Source organism: Erpetoichthys calabaricus, chromosome 5 (assembly GCF_900747795.2).
Source record: "Erpetoichthys calabaricus chromosome 5, fErpCal1.3, whole genome shotgun sequence".
In the NCBI taxonomy this organism is placed as follows: Eukaryota; Metazoa; Chordata; class Cladistia; order Polypteriformes; family Polypteridae; genus Erpetoichthys; species Erpetoichthys calabaricus.
In genome coordinates, this window is record NC_041398.2 from 208,088,286 (window position 1) to 208,110,488 (window position 22,203).

The 22,203-nt window shown below is 37.7% G+C and overlaps 1 protein-coding gene across 1 annotated transcript in view; it reads right to left on the reverse strand.

Annotated features, from left to right (window-relative positions):
• The window catches only part of psat1 (phosphoserine aminotransferase 1), a 28,654-nt gene extending 15,309 nt beyond the window's left edge, over positions 1-13,345 (reverse strand). Inside the window, exons 1-3 of the mRNA XM_028802441.2 lie at positions 13,164-13,345; positions 199-259; positions 49-118 (exon numbers count right to left, since the gene is read on the reverse strand). Coding sequence (XP_028658274.2) covers positions 49-118; positions 199-259; positions 13,164-13,223 — 191 coding nt within the window. The 5' untranslated portion in view covers positions 13,224-13,345. The remainder of the gene's footprint in view (positions 1-48; positions 119-198; positions 260-13,163) is intronic.
• Between the last annotated feature and the right edge of the window lie 8,858 nt (positions 13,346-22,203).

The window sequence follows — 22,203 nt, forward strand, 5'->3', positions numbered from 1 at the left end:
TCAATGTGTGGATGATTCTTATTCTAATTATTAATAAACTTTACTCACAGTAGTTCACACAAAAGGTTTTCTGTTGTATGTAGTATTTTTGAGAATTCTGACGACCTGTGGCTCATCTCTGAAAACAAGAGAATGCAATTAAATACATGTAGAGAGTTAATAATAAGAATATATATACATGCAGATGGAGGAACTCACCTAGAACACTAATGCCAAGTCCTTTATAATCCAGTAGATCATTCTGGGCCTCTAATAATACCTGTAGAAAAAATTATATGCATATATAAATGTTAAAAATAATCCATTTATTAAATCCTTCTATTTACTAAATCGACTAAATCCCACTTAAAGCTGCAGTAAGATAAGGCTGGTCCTGGTAGCATTGGGCATAAAGCTGGCATCGTTCACTCTACTCACAAGTACACCCACTCACTTAAATCAGATCACCAATAAACATTCACTTTGCATTACAAAGATGTTGAGAAAAAGAAAAAGACATTACATTAATACATGGAAAAGATGCTATATAAATAAAATATATTATCAATCTATGAAGAAAAATAAGCTGCCATTTTTAAGATTTTGACTTATCAAATACTTCTAATTCCAAGTCAACTATAAGGGAGATTTGTTGACATAAAATACTTAAAAGTATTTAGAAGTACTCTTTAAAAGACTATTGCTAAACAAAACAATACTACAAAAACATGTTCTCATCACTTATTATCAAATTTGCTTAATTCATATTACAATTACATGGGGAAGGACAATAATCCAGCAGAAAGACCCAAGATACTGTGTATGCAATGTTTTGTGGGGTTCGAGTCTGCTATAAAGCATATACAACCTAAACAAAAACACAATGCAGAAATTTAGTCTACAGTAAACTTGTCAGCATGTCTATAGATATTAACAGTGAATCCACATGAATAAGGTTATCACACACACACTCTGTAGAAGCAGTGTTTTAATTTTCTTACATTGCTTTGTAATTCATAAACACATTTAGGACATAATAATTAAAAAATTCAAATAATAAATAGTGGCAATTACTTGTAAATACATTGTTATAAATGCCCACATTATAATTCTCTAAATATTGTATTGGCATTGCACAACCAATTAATAATTTTAAACTCTTTTCTGCTATAAAGTCCACTTCAATCCTCTGCTCCCAAAAATCAGATTGCAAAATATACATGACAAGGCTTTAAAAATATTGCCAAACCTTTACCTCCATATTTAAAACTAATGGTACCCTCTGTCATAAATATCCAGTATGTATTAATGTTTCAGAGTTACTTCTTATAGACTTCTCTATTTCAGTGTAACCGTAGTGAGTAATAATACGATCTAACCAAAGCCCAAAAAAGCTCACATTCACTATTGACTTTTGAACTGCACCAAGCAGTGTCATCTCTGCATTTAAGGCATAAGGGCACTGCCCCCATCCCTCAGCAGATGGCAATGTTGTGCAAAAATTAAATAGGCAAATTCACCTCAATAATTTAACGTATTGTTAAAATATTTATAACAACCTCAAATAAGTCATCATAATCAAATTTTTGCAGTTTCCCATGTTATACTCAATGCAATTGTGCTATCCAGTTTTAAGGTTACTTGGGTAAGCCCTTGGACCCTGCAGCATTCTTTGCAAACATTGCTCATATGTTCACATTTACAGCTTGAAGTTTAAAATTCCACCTTGAGGCTTGAAGGATTCTGCCCTTTTAAGCAACTAACTGGTTAATTTTTCTGTGATGCAATTTAAAGTGTTTATGAACTTGTATGTTTTGGGAGTAATTGTCATTATTATTATGAATCACATTGAGTATTCACAGGCAATATGATTTCACACTTTGCCCAGTGAACATAAATTAAAAATTTCTGAATATTCAGTTGTGTTTCTGCTTTTTTTTTTTTTTAATAGAGTATTTAATGTTGGCATTGACATATCTTTTATATATTGTTATTTGGTTGTTTTACTATGTGAAAAATAATATGCTGATAGATCCTCATTATGTTTGATATTTTATGGTACTGCTTAACTGGAATTGTATCATCACTGGTGCTAATACATTGTGAAACACTGTTTTTCTCCATCATATGATCGATCATCGAAAGTACTTTCAATTCGACTTCAATGATCTTTTTTTCTGCCACTTCACACTGTTTCACTTGGGGTCAGAGGCACTACCATCTGTGCTCACTTCCCCCCCCCCAATTCTGTGACCTGAGCTGATCCTTCCTGGAAGCCATATACCAGGACCAGTGAACTTAAGAAGAGGAATGGTCTCATAAGTTCTGCTCACTAAGTAGCTGATCCTCTTTTTCTTGATTTCTCTATCTCTCTCTCACACAGTCTCTCTCTCACACACACACACACACATTTTCTCTCTTTCCCTCCACAAAGCTTCTCAGGATGGTTCTGCCCTTTCTGACAGTGTCTCTTTCCCAGGTCCACATAACCCCACTAGAATTTTCATACCAAAAATACCACTGGCACTAATATTGGAATATGATATCACAATGTTGCGCCACTACTTAGATGAAGACTGACTGATGAAATCTGTAGTACTACAAACAGACAATCTTCCAGCTAGATATAAAAGTAAAAGCCTTGCTAAGAAGTTAACATTATTGTGTAAACATGAGGAATTCCAGGCAGAGCAATAGTGTACTTCCATGATAACAAATTAAATATTGTCCATTGAAACATCAACACCTATGAACCGGGCCTCAGTAAGTAGTGTATTTTGCTCATACACTACATAGTGTTGTTAAAGACAGATTCAAAAATGTTCAAATAGTAGGCAACCGCAGAATGCATCAAACATTGGTTCAATGACACTGACCATTTGTAGCTTCTACTAAAAAAAAAAACCTTTTCTCATGTAATTTAGATTTTTTTGACATGCTACTTTAAACTGTGTAACTTGCAAATGTTTTGGACTCTATTTGACTATCTTTAACACTAGAATTACCAGAGCCTACGAAAAAACTCGTAGATCCGGCCCACCTTAAATTGCTTCTTAAAACCATTCTCACCTCTCCGCCAGCGTCTTTTGTCATCTAAATGTACTGATAAAGACAAGCTGCAAACAGCCTGCTATTCCATCCCCCCACCGACTTAGAACGTAAACGAACTTTTTCCAGCTCATGTCTTGATTGATTATCTGGGAGTGAAGTGGAGTTTTAGAGTGGAAATAATAAATCGTTATTTGGAACACACGCATTTCATGTGTGTTGCGTTTCTACAGTAATCTGTGTAAACACATTGTTAAAACAGAAACTTTTTTTATATTCTAGTAACAAAATGTAGGCATAAACTATATAATGTATGAAGCCTGAAGTCCAAATATCAAAGAAACACTTTTCACAAAAGGTACAAAAAAAAAAGCCGCTGCCAAAAAAAGCCACCTTAGTGTGCGACATTGACACCCGTTTACTATAACTGCCGCCGTAGCGCAACAGCATCAGTTGCTGACTAGCAATCAGAAGGTCATGAGTTCGATCCTGCATGACTCCCTTTTGTGAAGTGTTCTTATTTTTACTGTTTTAGAATAAAAAGATACATTTGATTTCAGTCTGTAACAGCCGGTGTAATTTATGATATTTGTAAAGGTTAGCTTTATTTATTTATTTTTTTAAATTCACTTTTCATTCTCTGTCGTGTTCAGGATCCTTCCCTAGCCCACCCGACACTGCTGTTATCACATAAAGACGCGCTATAGCTCTGCAGTTTATCACGATATATACGACCACGTGTTTTTTTCCCCACAATCTTGACAGTCTCCACATGTTGCTGTATGCTGTTTCTTTTGTACTCCAGGACATGCAGAGGAAAGCATAGTAAAGAGCAGTCACTTCAGCGCTATATGCAATCATCAGACACTCCCCATCTGACACTGCTATTTTCACATTAAGACTCGCTATAGCTCTGCAGTGTACTTGTGACTGCATTGTCATACCAATGATTGCGAACTGAAGTGTCTGCATGCACTTTTCGTGGCATTACATGCATATTTTTTGAGCATGCCCATGTAGCTCAAACACAGGAACATATGTTGATGTAAAAGTATAACAAAACAAGTGCACTTTTATTCAAGACTATAACCGAAGAAAAAAGAAAGCAAGTTACAGTAGGCAGCTGATATGACAGCTTGCGTGGTGCAATGCTAAGAACTGCTGGTTTCCATTCCGTGCTATATAACTGTTAACATTTGAATCTGATGATTGCATATAGCGCTGTCTTATTCAGTGTGCGCAAGAACATGCAGGTGGCCAGTTGCTGCGTGCTACAACGCACATTTTAAAAAAAGAAAGAGACAAATATATGTGACGTTTTGAAGAAATCATTTTATGCCGTGAATAGTACCAATCAGAAAACATTGTCAAAGTAATGCAATATTATTTGAAAACGAACAGCGTCAGGTTGGGTGTGAAGTTATACTGGCGCTGTTTGAGTCAGATCAGAAGCTGAATAAGCTGAACAAGCTCCTGTTCTGACTCTAAGTAAAAAGCATGAATTAATCAACAGAAATAACTGCGATCGACATTTTAAACTTAACGATTTACAGTGCATACCAATTTATAAATTTTATGTCCATTTGAGGTAAAAAAAAAAAACAAAAAAACCACTTTCTCCAAAGCTGGGAATCGAACTCGCGTCTCTATAGCATGGCAGGGTTGCTGTGGTCCAAGTCAGCAAATCTTAGCATTAAGCCACGGAAAGAGTTGTAGTATCCTTGAACCTTTTGTGAAAGTGTTTATTTGATGTTTGGACTTTAGGCATGAACTATAGAATGTGTGAAGCCTGCATTTTGTAACATTTATTACTAAAATATGAAAATGTTTCTGTTTTAGCAATGTGTTTGCACAGATTACTGTAGAAACGGAACACACATGAAATGCGTGTATTCCAAATAACGATCTATTATTTCCATTCTAAAACTCCAGCAGTTCAGTCACTCCCAGATAATCAAACAAGACATGAGCTGCGAAAACTTCGTGAACGTTCTGCGACCGTGGGGGATGGAATAGCCGGCTACTTGCTGCTCGTCTTAATCGGCACATTTAGAAGACAAAAGAGAGGTGAGAACGGTTTTAAGGTGGGCCGGATTTATGAGTTTTTTTCGTAGACTCTGGTAATTCTAGTGTTAAAAGGGACTCATGATCCAGGAGGTTTTCTTTCAGGATTCCAAACCACAAAAATACCTCATTAATTCTTTTGCTTTACAGGCTACAGGACACGCTGGAGGGACTATGTCTCTCGGCTGGCCTGGGAACGCCTTGGGATTCTCCTGGAAGTGCTAGAAGAAGTTGCCGGGGAGAGGGAAGTCTGGGCATCTCTGCTCAAGCTGCTACCCCCGCGACCCGATCTCGGATAAGCGGAAGAGGATGGATGGATGGATGGATGTTAATAAACAATATCGTTGCAATTAACAGTTAAATACTTGATATTGCTGTTGGGTGTTACTTTACCAATGATTTGAACCATGTGATTAAACACATTACAAATAACCTGTTTACACTAATTGTACACAAATAGGCTGTGAATGCACTGTACTTGCATTGCGTTTACACTAGATATAAATGAGATTCCATTTTCTCTCATAAAATGCAAATGCAAATTAGTGTCAGAGATAAGAACAATTTTAACTTAATTAATTATTGGTTTTGCCTTCAGCAATGCAAGCAAGTAATTAAATAATTTGGTAAGCCTTCTACTTTATTTTCCTTACTTTCCTCTGTTGTAGGAGGTGGTTCTCCAGCTGTTAGACTCATATCAAGGTAAATGAAGCCCACTCACTTTAAGAAAGAGAATAATACAATTTATTGATAAACACATGGATTACAGAAATATAATATCTACAAAAATATACTGATATAAGGAAGGATGCAGACAGGCTAGACAAACATAAAACATAGACAGACTGGATATTTACTGGTTATTTACAGTTCTAATTTATCTTGGCATAGACAAACAGTTTTATGATACCAAGTCTTTAAAGATGATATCCAATGTTGTATGGAGTTGTTGTTTTGCTGCTCATGTGGAGCATTCTTCTTGTGTTGGAGTGCACTCTTTCTCTTTGCTGCCTGATCTTTGTCTGTGGTGTACAGTGCTTTCCTCAGTTAGACCTTTTGCTGTGTCATCTACAAATTCATAGGGAAAAGCATTTCTCTTTCTGGCATAAGAGTTTAGATGCTGAAGTTCCCTTCTTGAAATAACGCTTGCTTCTCAGTCTTCTCAAACTGCTGCCATAATTATTTGGCTTGTGAGACTGCATTTCAGCTTTCTGGTCCTTGAAGAGAAGATTGTCATCTTTCAGCTGCCCAAAGAGGGCTCATTTGCTTTCTGGTTTTAGAGAGATTGTTTATAGCTGTCCAGACATTCTGGAGAGTTACAGCAGAGCACCCATGTGAGTTTCTCTGAGTTCTGGTGAATTCTCTTGAGAAAGCCCAGAGAGTATCCTACCATGGGATGGGTGCAACTGGTTTATGAATGAAGGTGGAACCTCTCATGATTGAATTAAAGTGACTTCCAATTACAAAATCTGAGTTATTCTGTCCATTTCAGTTGTCATTCTTTGAATTATAGGTCTTTGTTCTTTCTTGAGTCTATTTTGAGCCTTATGGCCTGAAAAATGTCTGCAGAAGGGTCTCTGAATAGATATCAATTCAAGTCTGGTTTACATGTTTGTTATCAGATGAAGCACAGGCTGGTCCTGGTATGAAGAGTTCAGTCCCTTACTTTGTAAGCTGAGTGGGGAAAGGAGCAGCAGGGTGTCTGCATCCCTGCTGAATCTCATTTCTTAATAGGCCTGGTGTGCCACTAAAGACTACCAAAATGGACAATGCCCACTATGTCCTACATTAGCAATCTGAGAACTTCCTCTGTGGTGGAGATCAGCATGGTAAATGTGCCAGATTTTTGCATGATTTATGCATTGTACCTATGCCCCACCCCGCGACAATGTTGTCAATCATCAATATTTAAAGGGACAACTGATCCCATTGAGAAAATTCTACATACCTCCCAAAAATATTGTTACGTTTTACGGATTGATAACTCAAAGGCAAATTTTTTCAAATATCATGTAGTATGATTCACATAATAAATAATAATTAATACATGTTATTTATATAGCGCCTTTCCCATGCTCAAGACACATCCACTATAACTATGAAAAACTATGATGCACAGTCCCAAGATATTTCTTGCACTCCTTAGAAATGAGATTTTGATAAAAGGGAATGAGGGAAAAGGACCTCAAGTGTGCCTTGGCATTTGGAATAGTTGACAATCAGGACAAATAACACAGACATGCTTTAACTCTGCTTTCAATGCAGGCCAAAAACACCAAAACATTAATCATTCAACAGTCGTGTCCACACCAGTCATTTGCAGGCAACACTCATACACATATGCACCTACTGTACATGCATACATACCAGGTTCATTTAGAGTCACTTATTCAATTAATATTTATTTACCTGTGCACGATGTGCTATGCATGGATTTTTTGACAGAGTAGTTATTTCCTTGTACATCCCAAAGATTTATGTTAAGATAAATGCAAGTCCTAACCAATCCTCTACAATCAAGTATAGATACCTGTGTGCCCTCTTGGCTGCTAGGATCAGCTCCATCTCTAAGCTACACTGGAATTTAAAATGTTTATTCAGAAAAATGAACAGATGGATTTTGTCTTCCGAGTTTGCTTTGTACATATTAATAGTATATGTTTCTAACACATTATTTAAACATTTCACCCAGACTAGTGTAAATGTATCCAATCCATTGTTTAAGTCTTCCATTATCATGCTTAAATGCCCTCCCAATACATTAGTGCCTTTCCTGCTCAAATGTAACCTATCTCAGCCACACAATTTCTATATACTCCAAATGCCTCCCCAATCTCTCCCAAGTTTAGTCTCTACATTATTAGATCAACATTTGAGTCAACCATTTAACATTCTCATCTCCTTAATTTTAACATATTTTCTGTTCTGTTTTCAAGTAATGATTTACATTTGACTATCATTACCTATGCAATTAGTTCTGATTTTAAAAACAACTGGACTGAGCAATACTCTGGAAAAAATCTATCTGTATGCTCGTGGAGCCACCTACCTATGCACCAGGGAGGCAACACACAGACTAAAAAAAATCAGAAATTTACAAATGTATGTCGATGCATTTACTAAGTGTCATGTTTATTTAAACTATTCAAGTACATACAACAAATTATTTATTTATTCATTATTCAATTCAGGAAGGTTTTGCAGGAATTGCAGAATTTATAAAGATGAACACTGATGTCCCTTTAACATATGCAGAACATCCCAGGATGTTGCTGGTCAAATGCATGCGTTTACAAAGCAAGACTCAGCTACCCTAGAAAACTTAAATAGTCTATTGTCAGGATGAAATCTACTATAATTCCAAGCCTGATTAAGCAATCAGAATATCACAAAATTTTCAAATTACACTTTTTTAAAATAAAATATAATTATTTCAAAATTGTCTGTAAAATGGATGAACTCTGAAACAAGTATGCTGTACTTCACTGGAGTCAAGGAGGACAATGTTAGCTTGGTTACTGTCATACATAGCAATGGATTGCCCTCTTCACAGTTACTGTCTCCCAGCAACACATACTCAGGCAACTGTGAAGCAGTTGGTAGAACAGATGGCAGAGTTTTCCAACTTTGGAAAACAATAAAAATGATGGTGTTTTTCAGTTTCTTATTTATGGTATTGTTTATGCCTTTGATGTATCTGTGTGATTTCAGTACCTTGTGAAAAATATTTGTTTGAAAAACATCAGTAAATTAGCAAAAATAGTACTAAATACTGCAGCTTGACACCCTTTTTTCCTTTTTGTGAGTGTATGCTTTGGCTCTTGGTGTTGAAATGTGGTGTGACTGTATTTTAAGGGATCTTATCACTTAGCAGGTGCTTTCACACAAGCCAACCAACTACGTAAAGGAGTGCTGTTTATTACACTGAGCCACTTTATGTCTGGATACCACTTTCCACCAGTTGTCTGCTTCATTTAATCTTTCATGTCAAATAGAATCAATTTTAAATTGTGTACTTTTCATTTATCCTGGAAAGTAAATGACCCAAAATGTTTGTTACAATTGTCTGGTGGCTGCTGTGTTTTTCCTAACATACTTGCATAGGAGACTTAATGAAATGGATTACTGGCAAAGAATACAGTACCAGAAATAACATTGCTATGTTTGACTGGACTATTAACAAACAGTGCTCAAAGATTGCAGAACCAAGAACTGCTTAAAGTGCATAATTTTACAGTCCAGGGTTAAACCATCTGCTTTAACCATCAGAGGAATGTGCAGAAATTGCTAAACAATTAAATTTTGGCTGATCTGTTGTAAAACTCAACAGTTAAAATTCACCATAAAATAATATTTAGCTCACCTTTCAAACATGTACTCAGACTACATCACATCAAAATCAACTAGCCCACATAAAACAATTGATAAAAAGGGAACTTCTTGTTTATTCCACTGCTCTATCAGAATAATATAAAACACAAATTTCAAAATAAACCTTCAATGCTCATCTTACATAAAACAATTGATAAATAGAGAACTACTTGTTTATCCCACTGGTGTATCAGAATAACACAAAAATACAAAAAATTCTAAATATATACTTTCATTACACATACAGTATTAAATAGTATGTTATTACAAGTATACACGACTAAAAAAAAAAAAAATGTTGCTGCAGTACCCGAGCTAACCACATTGTGGCACCAAAAACAAATACTGTAGCTATGTTCTGAAGCAAAAAAATGTATTCTTTTTCAGATCCTGCCTAATAAGATTAAATTTGGTTTATATATTTAAGCTTTTATGAAAATTAAACACATTAAATAATAATCTACAAAGTAAACTGTCCATTTTTACTCCCAATGATATTTTTATTAACAGTATGAGTATGACAGAAAGAAAATGGGCATTTTGCAGAAATTGAGAACTCATATGACTCCAAAGACAGCGAAGACTTTGTACAATAAAGGCAATCCATGCAAAGAAACCAAATAAACACAAAGCAACGCCTTCCATATCTCGTCCGCAGGTATATCAGCTGGACTGCTTTTCTTCTTAGACATTCCTAATGCTCAACTTTTCTTCTGTCATTCTTTCCCTTCTATTTCACCCTATAGTGTCTTATTAGATGTGGTCATTTATATTCTATGCTGCAAATATTTTTGGGGTTGTGTCTAAAGAACTGTGGCTATCATACAATGCATCAGTTATTGACCATGCTTTAATGAAAGCTATCTGCTTCCAGCAGCATACTTGAGGCATGATCTCAGCTCCTCATGTTTATTTCATAGTAATTTTTAAAAATAAACTTGCCAAAGAACAAATTTGTCAATGATTTTTGCAGTTAATTCACCAGTAAATGTTACAAAGTGGGATCCACCCATCAACATGACTGAAATAAGCACTCTGTCTGATGAGGTGGCTGTTTAAAGGTCAAGCAGAAAATTATACTTGATAATGAAATAACAGCAGCATGCTGAAACAAAACTGAACAACTGTAGTAAATGGATGTCCCTTAGATATACTGCCAAAGTCATGCTTATCTTTAACCAAATTATTACTAATAAAAAACAATTATGACTTTTCTTTATTTCATAACTTATTATGTATGAGCAAGAAAATGACTGATACTTGTTATACTGTATGCTCCTTGCTATTTCATATTAACCAAAAAAAAAAAAAAAATTTTTGGACCCATTTAAGGTCACATATTAGCTAAAAATAAAAAACTGGAACACATCTGGACATAGAAAGATTTTTTTGTGCTCAACAGCCTTGTGCTTTTAAAACTAGGATGTACAATAATTGCTAAAATTAAATTGCTTGGCTGTCTCAAATAAAGAAAATTAACTTTCTTCTTCAGTTTTTAGGAAAACAATTGAAAATCATCACTGAAATGGTACATTAAAATCTGAAACAGCAAGTTCTGGGTCCAAATGAATTTGAATACATATTTCATTGATCTTAAGTAAACATAACTTATATAAATCTGATGTTTGACATATTTTTCATTCTTATTTTCACTTTACAATAACCATTTAGAGCTATAACATATCCATCCATTTATCTGTTCTTTTACAGAAACCCACCAATGCAATCTAATGTTGAATGGCCCAAAAAGCTAATCCTTTCAAAATGTATTACAATACTGTAAAATAAAATAGAAATAATACAAGACAAACCACTGATATATAAAATACAAGAACATCTATTTTGCCCTGTATAGGATATTGTGAAATGCAAACATAATCCTTAATACATTACTGTTATTTATGTTTTTAGTAGTAATACATAAATGTTTTATATATATTTCCATATTTTACACATACATTTAGCTTGCATTTGCAGACACTATAAAATATTTTAGCTTGCGCTGGAAATATGAAACACTTCATGCGCTGCTTAACAAATATCTTTGAAACGTATATGTCCAGAGAGAACCTATAAAACAGATCTAGAAAGTGCAGGATATCTAACTACAGACAGAATAATAAAAAGAAGAGGTATAGATTGAATTGTATAGTTTATTGAGCAAATGTTGTAAATGATAAGTTGGATAATAAGATAAATGGTCTGCTTACATTCATATTATACACTGTATTATTAAATTATACATTCATCACGGTAATCCCAATGTTACACTGCTCAGTATAACATGGAATCATAGCCAATGGTTGGACTCTGTTTCTCTTCCATCGTTTTATGTACTTCAAATTCAAAAAGATTACTGTACTGATTTTTCATGTGCATGATGTCCCATGTATAAGCTGTACAACTTAACTTTTTCTTTTGTTGTTTCAGTCATCCTACCATTTTTCTCGTCTTTGTATCAGGCAATGGAAAGTTCCCAAAACAAAAAAAGCATGGTCAATATAAGATGTACATTATTAAAACTGAGAAGCATACAAGTGGTGGTACCTTTAAACATATGTGTTGGGAAGGTGTGAGGAACAGATAAAAGATCAAATTAAACTATGGCAAGCAGTAAGTGACTTAGATGTTACTGTATACTATCACATACAATATTTTCTACTGCTACTTAATAGTTAATAATACTATAATTCATTGATTACTGACACTTATATTTCCTTTATTCTTCATCCATCCTACTGTATTTTTCTAAATCAATTTACTGTGGGAGGCCAGTTAATATCCCAACTCATCCAAACCATAGGAAAAAAAAAAAATCTGTCATATCTGAAGAATGCCCAAGTGAACATAGGAAGATTCAGCACCCAGGCACTGAGCCTTGGACAACTGTAAAGATGTGATCTTTTTTTCTTTCTGAAGCACTTACATACTTCCCAAAATCGGTTTAATTGCACAGTCAAAGTAAATGTTTCCCAGGTCTAGTGGCGACTTTAAATTGGCCGTGGGTGTCCTTTGATGAACTGGCGACGTCCAGTCCAGTGTTCATTTATGCTTTACTCCCACTGGAAGGTTCCCCGTTCCAAGTTAATCTGCACTACGAAAAACTTTTTTTTAAGCAAAATTGTATTCCATTTTTATCCATAATAAACTGTACTTATTTTTATTTTAATATGTGGCTATGTATTGATACAATAAACGTCATATGTGCAATCATGCACTTTATACAGTACACTCACTACAATCTAAAAGGTGACTTTCAATTGTGTCGAAAAGCTTTTTATTTTAGTGGCTTTAGAATGTATTGATATAGCAACAAATTTAACTTTGTTTTTAACTGTTATTTAACATTTGCAATCCGCGCTCGAAGTTCTATCCACATCAAGCTCTGTATCCATAGCGACGTTATGTTCTCATCCGACATTCTGTCCAAAAAATCTCTAATCCCTGAGGAATAAAGAAATATATACCCTGACTTTCTCATATTGAGGTTTTCCCTACGTTTCCGTATGTTCTGTATTTTACTAAAATTATAATAGTTTTATTACATGAATAGTACTAAAACATAGAAATGTTACTCTCCTTGAAGAACTATAGGCTACTTTAATTTGTGACGAAGTTTATACTACATGCTGGCAGAGATACTGGGTAACCCACAGATGAAAGATGACACACATGCAATTGTCTTCATATATTTTACTTACTGATGGGGGGATTTTAGCAGGGCCGGCACCGAAGTTGATTGTCAGCTTCTTTTTCTCCATGACTAAATAAAGAAGTCGATGATGCGTTTGTCTTCTTTTTGTTTTCTTTCAAGTCCTCTCCAGACTACAATAACTCCCAAGCCGCCGAATTTATGTGAAAACCACCGCAGCACAATGTAAATCTAGGCATTATCAACAGTACCACCCTCAGAACTTGATTGGTCGCTTTCACATGGTGACTTTTTGTGATGCGCTTCTATTGGGTGTCATATTCAAGCGGCATCCACGATTGGCTGAGTGTCCACGAGAATGGCTCGTGATCGCGGAGAAGTTCCTGCAACCCCAAGTTAGTATTGCACCAGCCAGTAGCCACGCGGACGAGCGAGATAGAGAAACAAAGTGCGAGGGTTACGTGATGCTTTTGCATAGTCAGGTATGCTATGCTTTTCACCGTCAGCAGAGCGTAAGGTACTAGACCTTGAGTTCATAGTCATTCATTGGAAATCGTATGAATATGTACATAAAGGATGCTTGGTGAAAATACACCCAAGTAGGGCTTTACAATGATTTTTGCAGTTCTGTGCAAGGGGATTTATGATACTTTGAGTGTTAAAAGTTACATTACCGGCAGTACAGTAAGGTGAAAGACCAGTAACATATTAGGTCATTTCAAGCAGCATTCTTTAAAGTAAGCAGTTACGCTGCATTTATGTTTAATTTGTCTTTTCACACTGCATTTAACTAAACCTAGTTACGGTGATTAAAAATCTGCGCAGCAGACTCAGAATGTACCTGCAGATTCTTCCATATACCCATAACTATTCCAAGCAAGAAAGCAGTATCTGTTGATAAAAATATTGAAGAATTGCAGTTTTTTTAGCTAATGTATAAAGTACTGACCAGCGTTACCATGAATATATTTTACTTTTAAAAAGTATGAGTTTCTTCACAAGTATGACAATATGTGAAACTGACATATTTTAATTGGTAAATTTTGAAACAGAATATTGATTCACCCATATTACAGTATTTATTTGACCAGAACAAAATATTTTTCTGTTTTTCCCATTACCAAATGTAACCTGTGAAGCTTCACTGTTAACTAAAAAAATATACAAATAGATTTACATATAGTACTGTATAAAATGGACTTTTCAAATGTGCAGAGAATTCATCTGTAGTCTCCTTCCAACATTGCCACCAGGCTATGCTGCATCGGCTGTAGATACATTATTGAATATACAGTATTTATAACTTCTTTCAGAGATGTATTCAATATGATCTGTATCTTACCACCAGCTAGCATTTTACAATGGACTTTGGACAATATTATAACACCAAAAAACACATTTACTTTCTTGCTCTATACATAAAAGGTACACATAATTTAATGTGATATTTTTCTACTGCAGAAATTCAGGACTTGGACCGTGATGTTCAGCAGCTTCATTACATGAAAAAGAAACATGTTTAAAATTTATATATAAATCAAAGTGTATAAAATGATGATTAAAAATGTGCAGAATCAAGTATAGCAGATGGATTTCCAGGGCCTCTGTTAAGTTCTAATTCTGACTATTCATTCATATATGTATTTTATCCAGCAGCCTGCTTATCCAGTTAAGGGTCACAGACAGCTGATGCCTTTCTTAGCAGTATTGAGTATAAGGTGGGAACCAACACAGGTTGAGCCACCAGTCTATCATAGGTTACAATCACCCATACTAGCCAACGTAGTTTCCTTTTATCCCCACATATATGACTTTGGCTCTATGAGCAAAACTAATATCCCTAAAAAATAAACACAAATGGAGACAAGCAGCATTCAAGCTAGAATTCAGTAGTTCTAACAACTGTACCCTGGTGGCACACTGTTCTAATTTCTGTACAGTAATCCCTCCTCCATCGCGGGGGTTGCGTTCCAGAGCCACCCGCGAAATAAGAAAATCCGCGAAGTAGAAACCATATGTTTATATGGTTATTTTTATATTGTCATGCTTGGGTCACAGATTTGCGCAGAAACACAGGAGGTTGTAGAGAGACAGGAACGTTATTCAAACACTGCAAACAAACATTTGTCTCTTTTTCAAAAGTTTAAACTGTGCTCCATGACAAGACAGAGATAACAGTTCCATCTCACAATTAAAAGAATGCAAACATATCTTCCTCTTCAAAGGTCACATAGATAGAGAAAAGCAAACAAATCAATAGGGCTGTTTGGCTTTTAAGTATGCGAAGCACCGCGGCACAAAGCTGTTGAAGGCGGCAGCTCACACCCCCTCCGTCAGGAGCAGACAGAGAGAGAGATAGAGAGAGACAGAGTTTGTTTTTCAATCAAAAATCAATACGTGCCCTTCAAGCTTTTAAGTATGCGAAGCACCGTGCAGCATGTCATTTCAGGAAGCAGCTGCACAAAAGATAGCAACCTGAAGATAATCTTTCAGCATTTTTAGACGAGCGTCCGTATGGTCTAGGTGTGCAAACAGCCCCCCTGCTCAATCCCCCTATGTCAGGATCAGAGAAAGTCAGCGCAAGAGAGAGAGAAAAGTAAGCTGGGTAGCTTCTCAGCCATCTGCCAGTAGCGTCCCTTGTATGAAATCAACTGGGCAAACCAACTGAGGAAGCATGTACCAGAAATTAAAAGACCCATTGTCTGCAGAAATCCGCGAACCAGCAAAAAATCCGCGATATATATTTAAATATGCTTACATATAAAATCCGCGATGGAGTGAAGCCACGAAAGGCGAAGCGCGATATAGCGAGGGATCACTGTATTACAAAGTTTTTTTTTGATAGATAGATACTTTATTAATCCCAAGGGTACTAGGGTGTTGTACCGTGTTAGCCATTATGAATGTAGAGAAAAGCCAAGCAAAATGACACCTTTTATTGGCCAACTAAAAAGATTACAATATGCAAGCTTTCGAGGCAACTCAGGCCCCTTCTTCAGCCTATTTTGCTTGGCTTTTCTCTTAATCCCAACGGGAAATTCACATACTTCAGCAGCAACATACTGATAAAAAACAATATTAAATTAAAGAGTGATAACAATGCAGGTATACAGACAGACAATAACTTTGTATAATGTTAACGTTTACCACCCCCGGGTGGAATTGAAGAGTCGCATAGTGTGAGGGAGGAACGATCTCTTCAGTCTGTCAGTGGAGCAGGACATTGACAGCAGTCTGTCACTGAAGCTGCTTTTCTGTCTGGAGATGATACTGTTTAGTGGATGCCGTGGATTCTGCATGATTGACAGAAGCCTGCTGAGCACCCGTCGCTCTGCCACAGATGTCAAACTGTCCAGCTCCATGCCTACAATAGAGCCTGCCTTCCTCACCAGTTTGTCCAGGCGTGAGGCATCCTTCTTCTTTATGCTGCCTCCCCAGCACACTACTGCGTAGAAGAGGGCACTCGCCACAACCGTCTGATAGAACATCTGCAGCATCTTATTGCAGATGATGAAGGATGCCAGCCTTCTAAGAAAGTATAGTCGGCTCTGTCCTCTCTTGTACAGAGCATCAGTATTGGCAGTCCAGTCCAATTTATCATCCAGCTGCACTCCCAGGTATTTATAGGTCTGCACCCTCTGCACACAGTCACCTCTGATGATCACGAGGTCCTGGAGAGGCCTGGGTCTCTTAAAATCCACCACCAGCTCCTTGGTTTTGCTGGTGTTCAGTTGTAGGTGGTTTGAGTCGCACCATTTAACAAAGTCCTTGATTAGGTTCATATACTCCTGCTGCTGCCCACTCCTGATGCAGCCCATGATAGCAGTATCGTCAGGAAACTTTTGCACGTGGCAGGACTCCGAGTTGTATTGGAAGTCCGATGTATATAGGCTGAACAGGACCAGAGAAAGTACAGTCTCCTGTGGCGCTCCTGTGTTGCTGACCTCAATGTCAGACCTGCAGTTCCCGAGACGCACATACTGAGGTCTGTCTGTAAGATAGTCCACAATCCATGCCACCAGGTATGAATCTACTCCCATCTCTGTCAGCTTGTCCATATGGAGCAGAGGTTGGATGGTGTTGAAGGCACTAGAGAAGTCCAGAAACATAATTTTTACAGCACCACTGCCTCTGTCCAATAGGGAGAGGGATCGGTGTAACATATAGATGATGGCATCCTCCGCTCCCACCTTCTCCTGGTATGCGAACTGCAGAGGGTCGAGGGCGTGATGGACCTGTGGCCTCAGGTGGTGAAGCAGCAGCTGCTCCATGGTCTTCATCACATGTGACATCAGAGCGACAGGCCGGAAGTCTTTCAGCTCACTAGGACGTGATACATTTGGGACTGGGGTGATGCAAGATGTTTTCCAAAGCCTCGGGACTCTCCCCTGTTCCAGGCTCAGGTTGAAGATGCGCTGTAGAGGACTCCCCAGCGCACAGGCCTTCAGCAGTCATGGCGATACTCCATCTGGACCCACTTCTTTGCTGGCACGAAGTCTCCTCAGCTCCCTGCTTACCTGGGCTGCTGTAATTGTGGGTGGGGGGAAACTCTTCCCTATGCTGATATCAGTAGAAGGATGGGTGGAGGGTGCAGTACTCCGAGGTGGGAGTGGGTTAGGGTGGTCAAACCTGTTAAAGAAGTTGTTCATCTGGTTTGCTCTCTCCACGTCTCTCTTGATGGTGGCACCCCGCTTCGAGCTGCAGCCAGTGATGATCTTCATCCCATCCCACACTTCCTTCATGCTGTTATTCTGCAACTTTTGCTCCAGCTTTCTACTGTACTGTTCCATCGCTGACCCTGAGCTGGACTTGGAGTTCCTTCTGCACGCACTTGAGCTCATGCTGATCACCGCCTTTAAAAGCCCTTTTCTTCTGGATCAAAAGGCCCATGATGTCACATGTATTCCATGGCTTGTTGTTAGCATAGTAGTGTACTGTTCTTACTGGAACTACAATGTCCATACAGAAGTTGATGTAGTCAGTAGTTAGGTCAACAACCTCCTCAATGTTCTCACTATGACCCCTGCAGGATATACCAGTCCGTAGTTCCAAAGCAGTCTCTAAGAGCCTGCTCTACCTCAGGGGACCACTTCCTGAATGAGCATGTGGTTGTAGGTATCTCCCTTACTCTTGGTTTGTAGTGGGGCTGAAGAAGAACCAGGTTAAGATCTGCTTTCCCAAGCGCAAGCAACGGGGGTGGCACTGTATGCGTCTTTAACGTTTGCATACAATAGGTCAATAGTCCTATTTCCCTGGGTGTTACAAACCACATACTGGGAGAAGGCAGGTAATATATACTTTAATTATCCCCTTTTAATAGTTTTAATTGGCCATTTTTAAAAGTGTTGTGCTGTTATGTCTTTGGAAGTCATATAGGTTATTTATTTACAGCTTCAGAATGAATAACAGCTACTTGTCATGCAGACTACATGATTACAATAACTTTCATCCATTTACTGAAACATATTAATCCAACTTTAAGTATTGTGGTGAAAGCATAGATTAGCTCGGAGAGGGATCGAAATACATCACAAGTCACAACCATTGGTTCAGTTCTGCTCAGTTGCAAAGCATATTTATGCACATACTTTCATTCCCTCATCCATCCACTTTCTAACCTAATTTTCAAGTTCAGGGTTGGTGAAAGCTAATTATCTCTCCCACCAGTATTGGGCAATATATGGGAAGCAACCCCAATGTGTCAGTCTATTGTAGATATTCATTCATTATATACCACTATGGAGTTGCCAAAATACTGAATGTGCATGTCTCTTTGAAATATGGGAGAAGAGTTATGTTCTAGTCATAAAGCAGGAAGATGACTACGCTTAACTAACGATTATGTAGATTTGCATTCATTCCTTTAGTTCGATTATAGTCAAGAAAAAAAAAAACTCAAAAGTTTGCATCTCAATGTCAAGTCTTTTGTGATGTTGGGAATGGCTTGAAATGTCACTTCAAAAAAATGTGTGTACTATTCTAGATAATCTGCAGACAAATATATTTCAAGGAGTTTACAAATCTGCCTCAAATTGGTTATCCAAACCATTTTTAGATCTGACTATGTAGTATGTAAGAATCAAAGGACATATTTCATACAGGTGAATATCTACGAAATGTTAAAGACTGAGTCCATCATAAGAATAGCTTTCTTAGGAGGACATGATGAGTGACTACCTTGATCTGTCTGCTGCACACATTAAATATACACTGGATACATTTTGTGTACATTTCTGGGAAATGTACTTGCAGCATGTAGTAGTTTGCACATTGAATTTTGTTATTTTGTATTATGACTTTGGGCAACATACTTGACCAAGAACTTTCTGATGACCAAGCTGGATTCCATAAGGACAGAGGGACCCATGATCACATTGCAAATTTGAGGTGGATCATATAGAAGACGAGGGAGTACCAGAAGAAGCTCTACCTGTGCTTCATTGATTATATCAAGTCTTTTGACTGTGTTGAGCATGATAAGCTTTGGGAAACATTGAGTGAGGTAGGAATGCCAACACACCTGGTCAGGTTAATTAAATCACTATACTACGATCAAAAAGTCACAGTACAAACCCAATATGGAGACACAGAATGGTTCAAGATCAAAAAGAGTACAAGGCAAGGATGCATCCTCTCTCCTTTTCTTTTCATGAAGAAGCTGGACTTAGATGATTCGAGTGTTGGGATGAAAATAGGTGGAAGAACCATCAGCAATTTGAGATACACAGATGATACTACCCTGCTGCAGAAAGTGAGAAGGACCTCAAGAAGTTGATCCTGAAGCTGAAAGAAGAAAGTGAGAAGATGGGACTTAACTGAACATCAAGAACACCAAGATCATGACTACTGTCAACAAGAAAGTCCACATAAAAATCAACAATGAAGAAGTAGAAGTGGTTGACAGCTTTGTTTTTCTTGGATCCCTCATTGATCACAGTGGAAGTTCGACAGCAGAGATCAAACGCTGATTAGCACTAAGGCATGCAGCCATGGTGAGCATGGACCAAATATGGAAGTTCAAGGATGTCTCGGTCACCATCAAATAAGGACTGATCGCTGCCATTGTGTTCCCAATCGCAATATATGGTTGTGAGACATGGACATTTATAAAAGCAAATAGAAGAAAAATTAATGCCTTTCAGCTGTGGTGCTGGAGAAGACTTCTACAAATCCCATGGACAGCTAGGATCACCAACAAAGATGTTCTTGATCATATAAACCTTGAGTTGTCCCTGGTAGGCAAGATCACCAGACAAAAACTTACCTATTTTGGACATGCGATGAGGGCAAATTCACTAGAAAAGAGGCTAACTTGGAAATGTCAGTGGTAAAAGGAAGCAACGGAGACCAAAGACCTATTGGCTGGACATCATCAAGAATGACACGGGAATGAACATCAAGCATTTGAAAGAAGCTGTAGAAAATAGGGAATCATGGAGAGGACTGGTCTACAGAGTATGCAAGGGTTGGACATGACTGAATGAAAAGGGAGATTATGACTTTATGTACTGTGCTATTGCTGGATCAAGTGCACTTCCCTTCAGGGATCAAAAAATAGATACTCTCTAACTAAAGTCAGACTCATATAAATGGCAGATGGCACCTGTGCCAGTATTGTTACTGATCAGAGGATGTGCGCCCCCATTGGCTTAGCCTTTTCAAAATAGCTTTCTGCCAGTAGATAATAGCAGTGAACCTGCAATGACTTAAAGTATTTGCATTTTGTCATCAGATTTTTAAGTTTAAAAAAGTCACATTTTTGTATATCTGAATTTCTAGTCATCCCTTAGGGAGAAAAGCAATGTCACTGTTGATTTATTGCAGGTAATCAGTTAAAGATTACTTGTTATTATTTTTTTTTTTTGGTAAAATAAAGAGCAATTAAATACATTAACCTTGTACCTAAATGCTTCAAATACAATGTGACCGAAAAAAAGAATGTTTCCACATACTGCATGATGTGATGCAATTAACCCAGAGATGCATGTCTCCTCTTTTATAATAAACTGTGTATCTCTAAGATTAGTGAACAAGCTGTGTCTATGTCAGAGATATTTGAACAATTGGTACAATTTGGAATTTAAACCAAGGCAGAATGTGATTGTTTTACATGAATGTTGAGGTGTGAACGAGGATGAAAAAATCCTGCACAAAAGATTTTGCCTCATTTTCCATGAGCGTGTAAATGTTAATAGCTTACTATACACAGGACAAAAAGCTCAGTGAACAGTTTATCTGGCTGCATTCAACCAAAAAGCCAATTTGGTTGTTTTTTACTTTTCCCTTGAAGGTTATGACAGTCTCCTCCCTGCGTGGAGTTTGCATGTTCTCCCCGTGTCTGCGTGGGTTTCCTCCGGGCGCTCCGGTTTCCTCCCACATTCCAAAGACATGCAGGTTAGGTGGATTGGCGATTCTAAATTGGCCCTAGTGTGTGCTTGGTGTGTGGGTGTGTTTGTGTGTGTCCTGCGGTGGGTTGGCACCCTGCCCAGGATTGTTTCCTGCCTTGTGCCCTGTGTTGGCTGGGATTGGCTCCAGCAGACCCCCGTGACCCTGTGTTTGGATTCAGCGGGTTGGAAAATGGATGGATGGATGGTTATGACAGTCCGAGTTGGCTCCATGGTCTTTAGCAGCTTGAACCCGGAACCATCAATAGTCATAGACCAAGGAGGAGCAGGGCAAATGAAGACACACACAGCTGGCAAGGGTAAGTAAAAAAGTGGTTTAGTGCTTTTATTTAAAACAGTGTCCAAAGTGCAATGCTTCAATTAATAAATAATCCATAAAAATGAGGCACAAAGTGGAGGTTGAAATGTTTATATAAAAAAAAAATCCAATAAAAAGATGGTTAGAAATCATGGCAGGAGTCTGTCTATTCATTAAAAAAAAACACAAGCCCCAGTGCAGCTTTCTAAAAACTGTCGTCTCCTCCACTTACTCCAGATGGGATCTTGCAGCCTGAAACCTGTCCTTCCGAAAGGCACAGCCTACCTTTTAACTGGACTTGGGTCCTCCCCACCGGTCCAATGGTGTTCAAAAGACACCACGCCAAGCCTCGCTCCCTTCTCCCCTGCTGCCATTCCTCAGCCTTA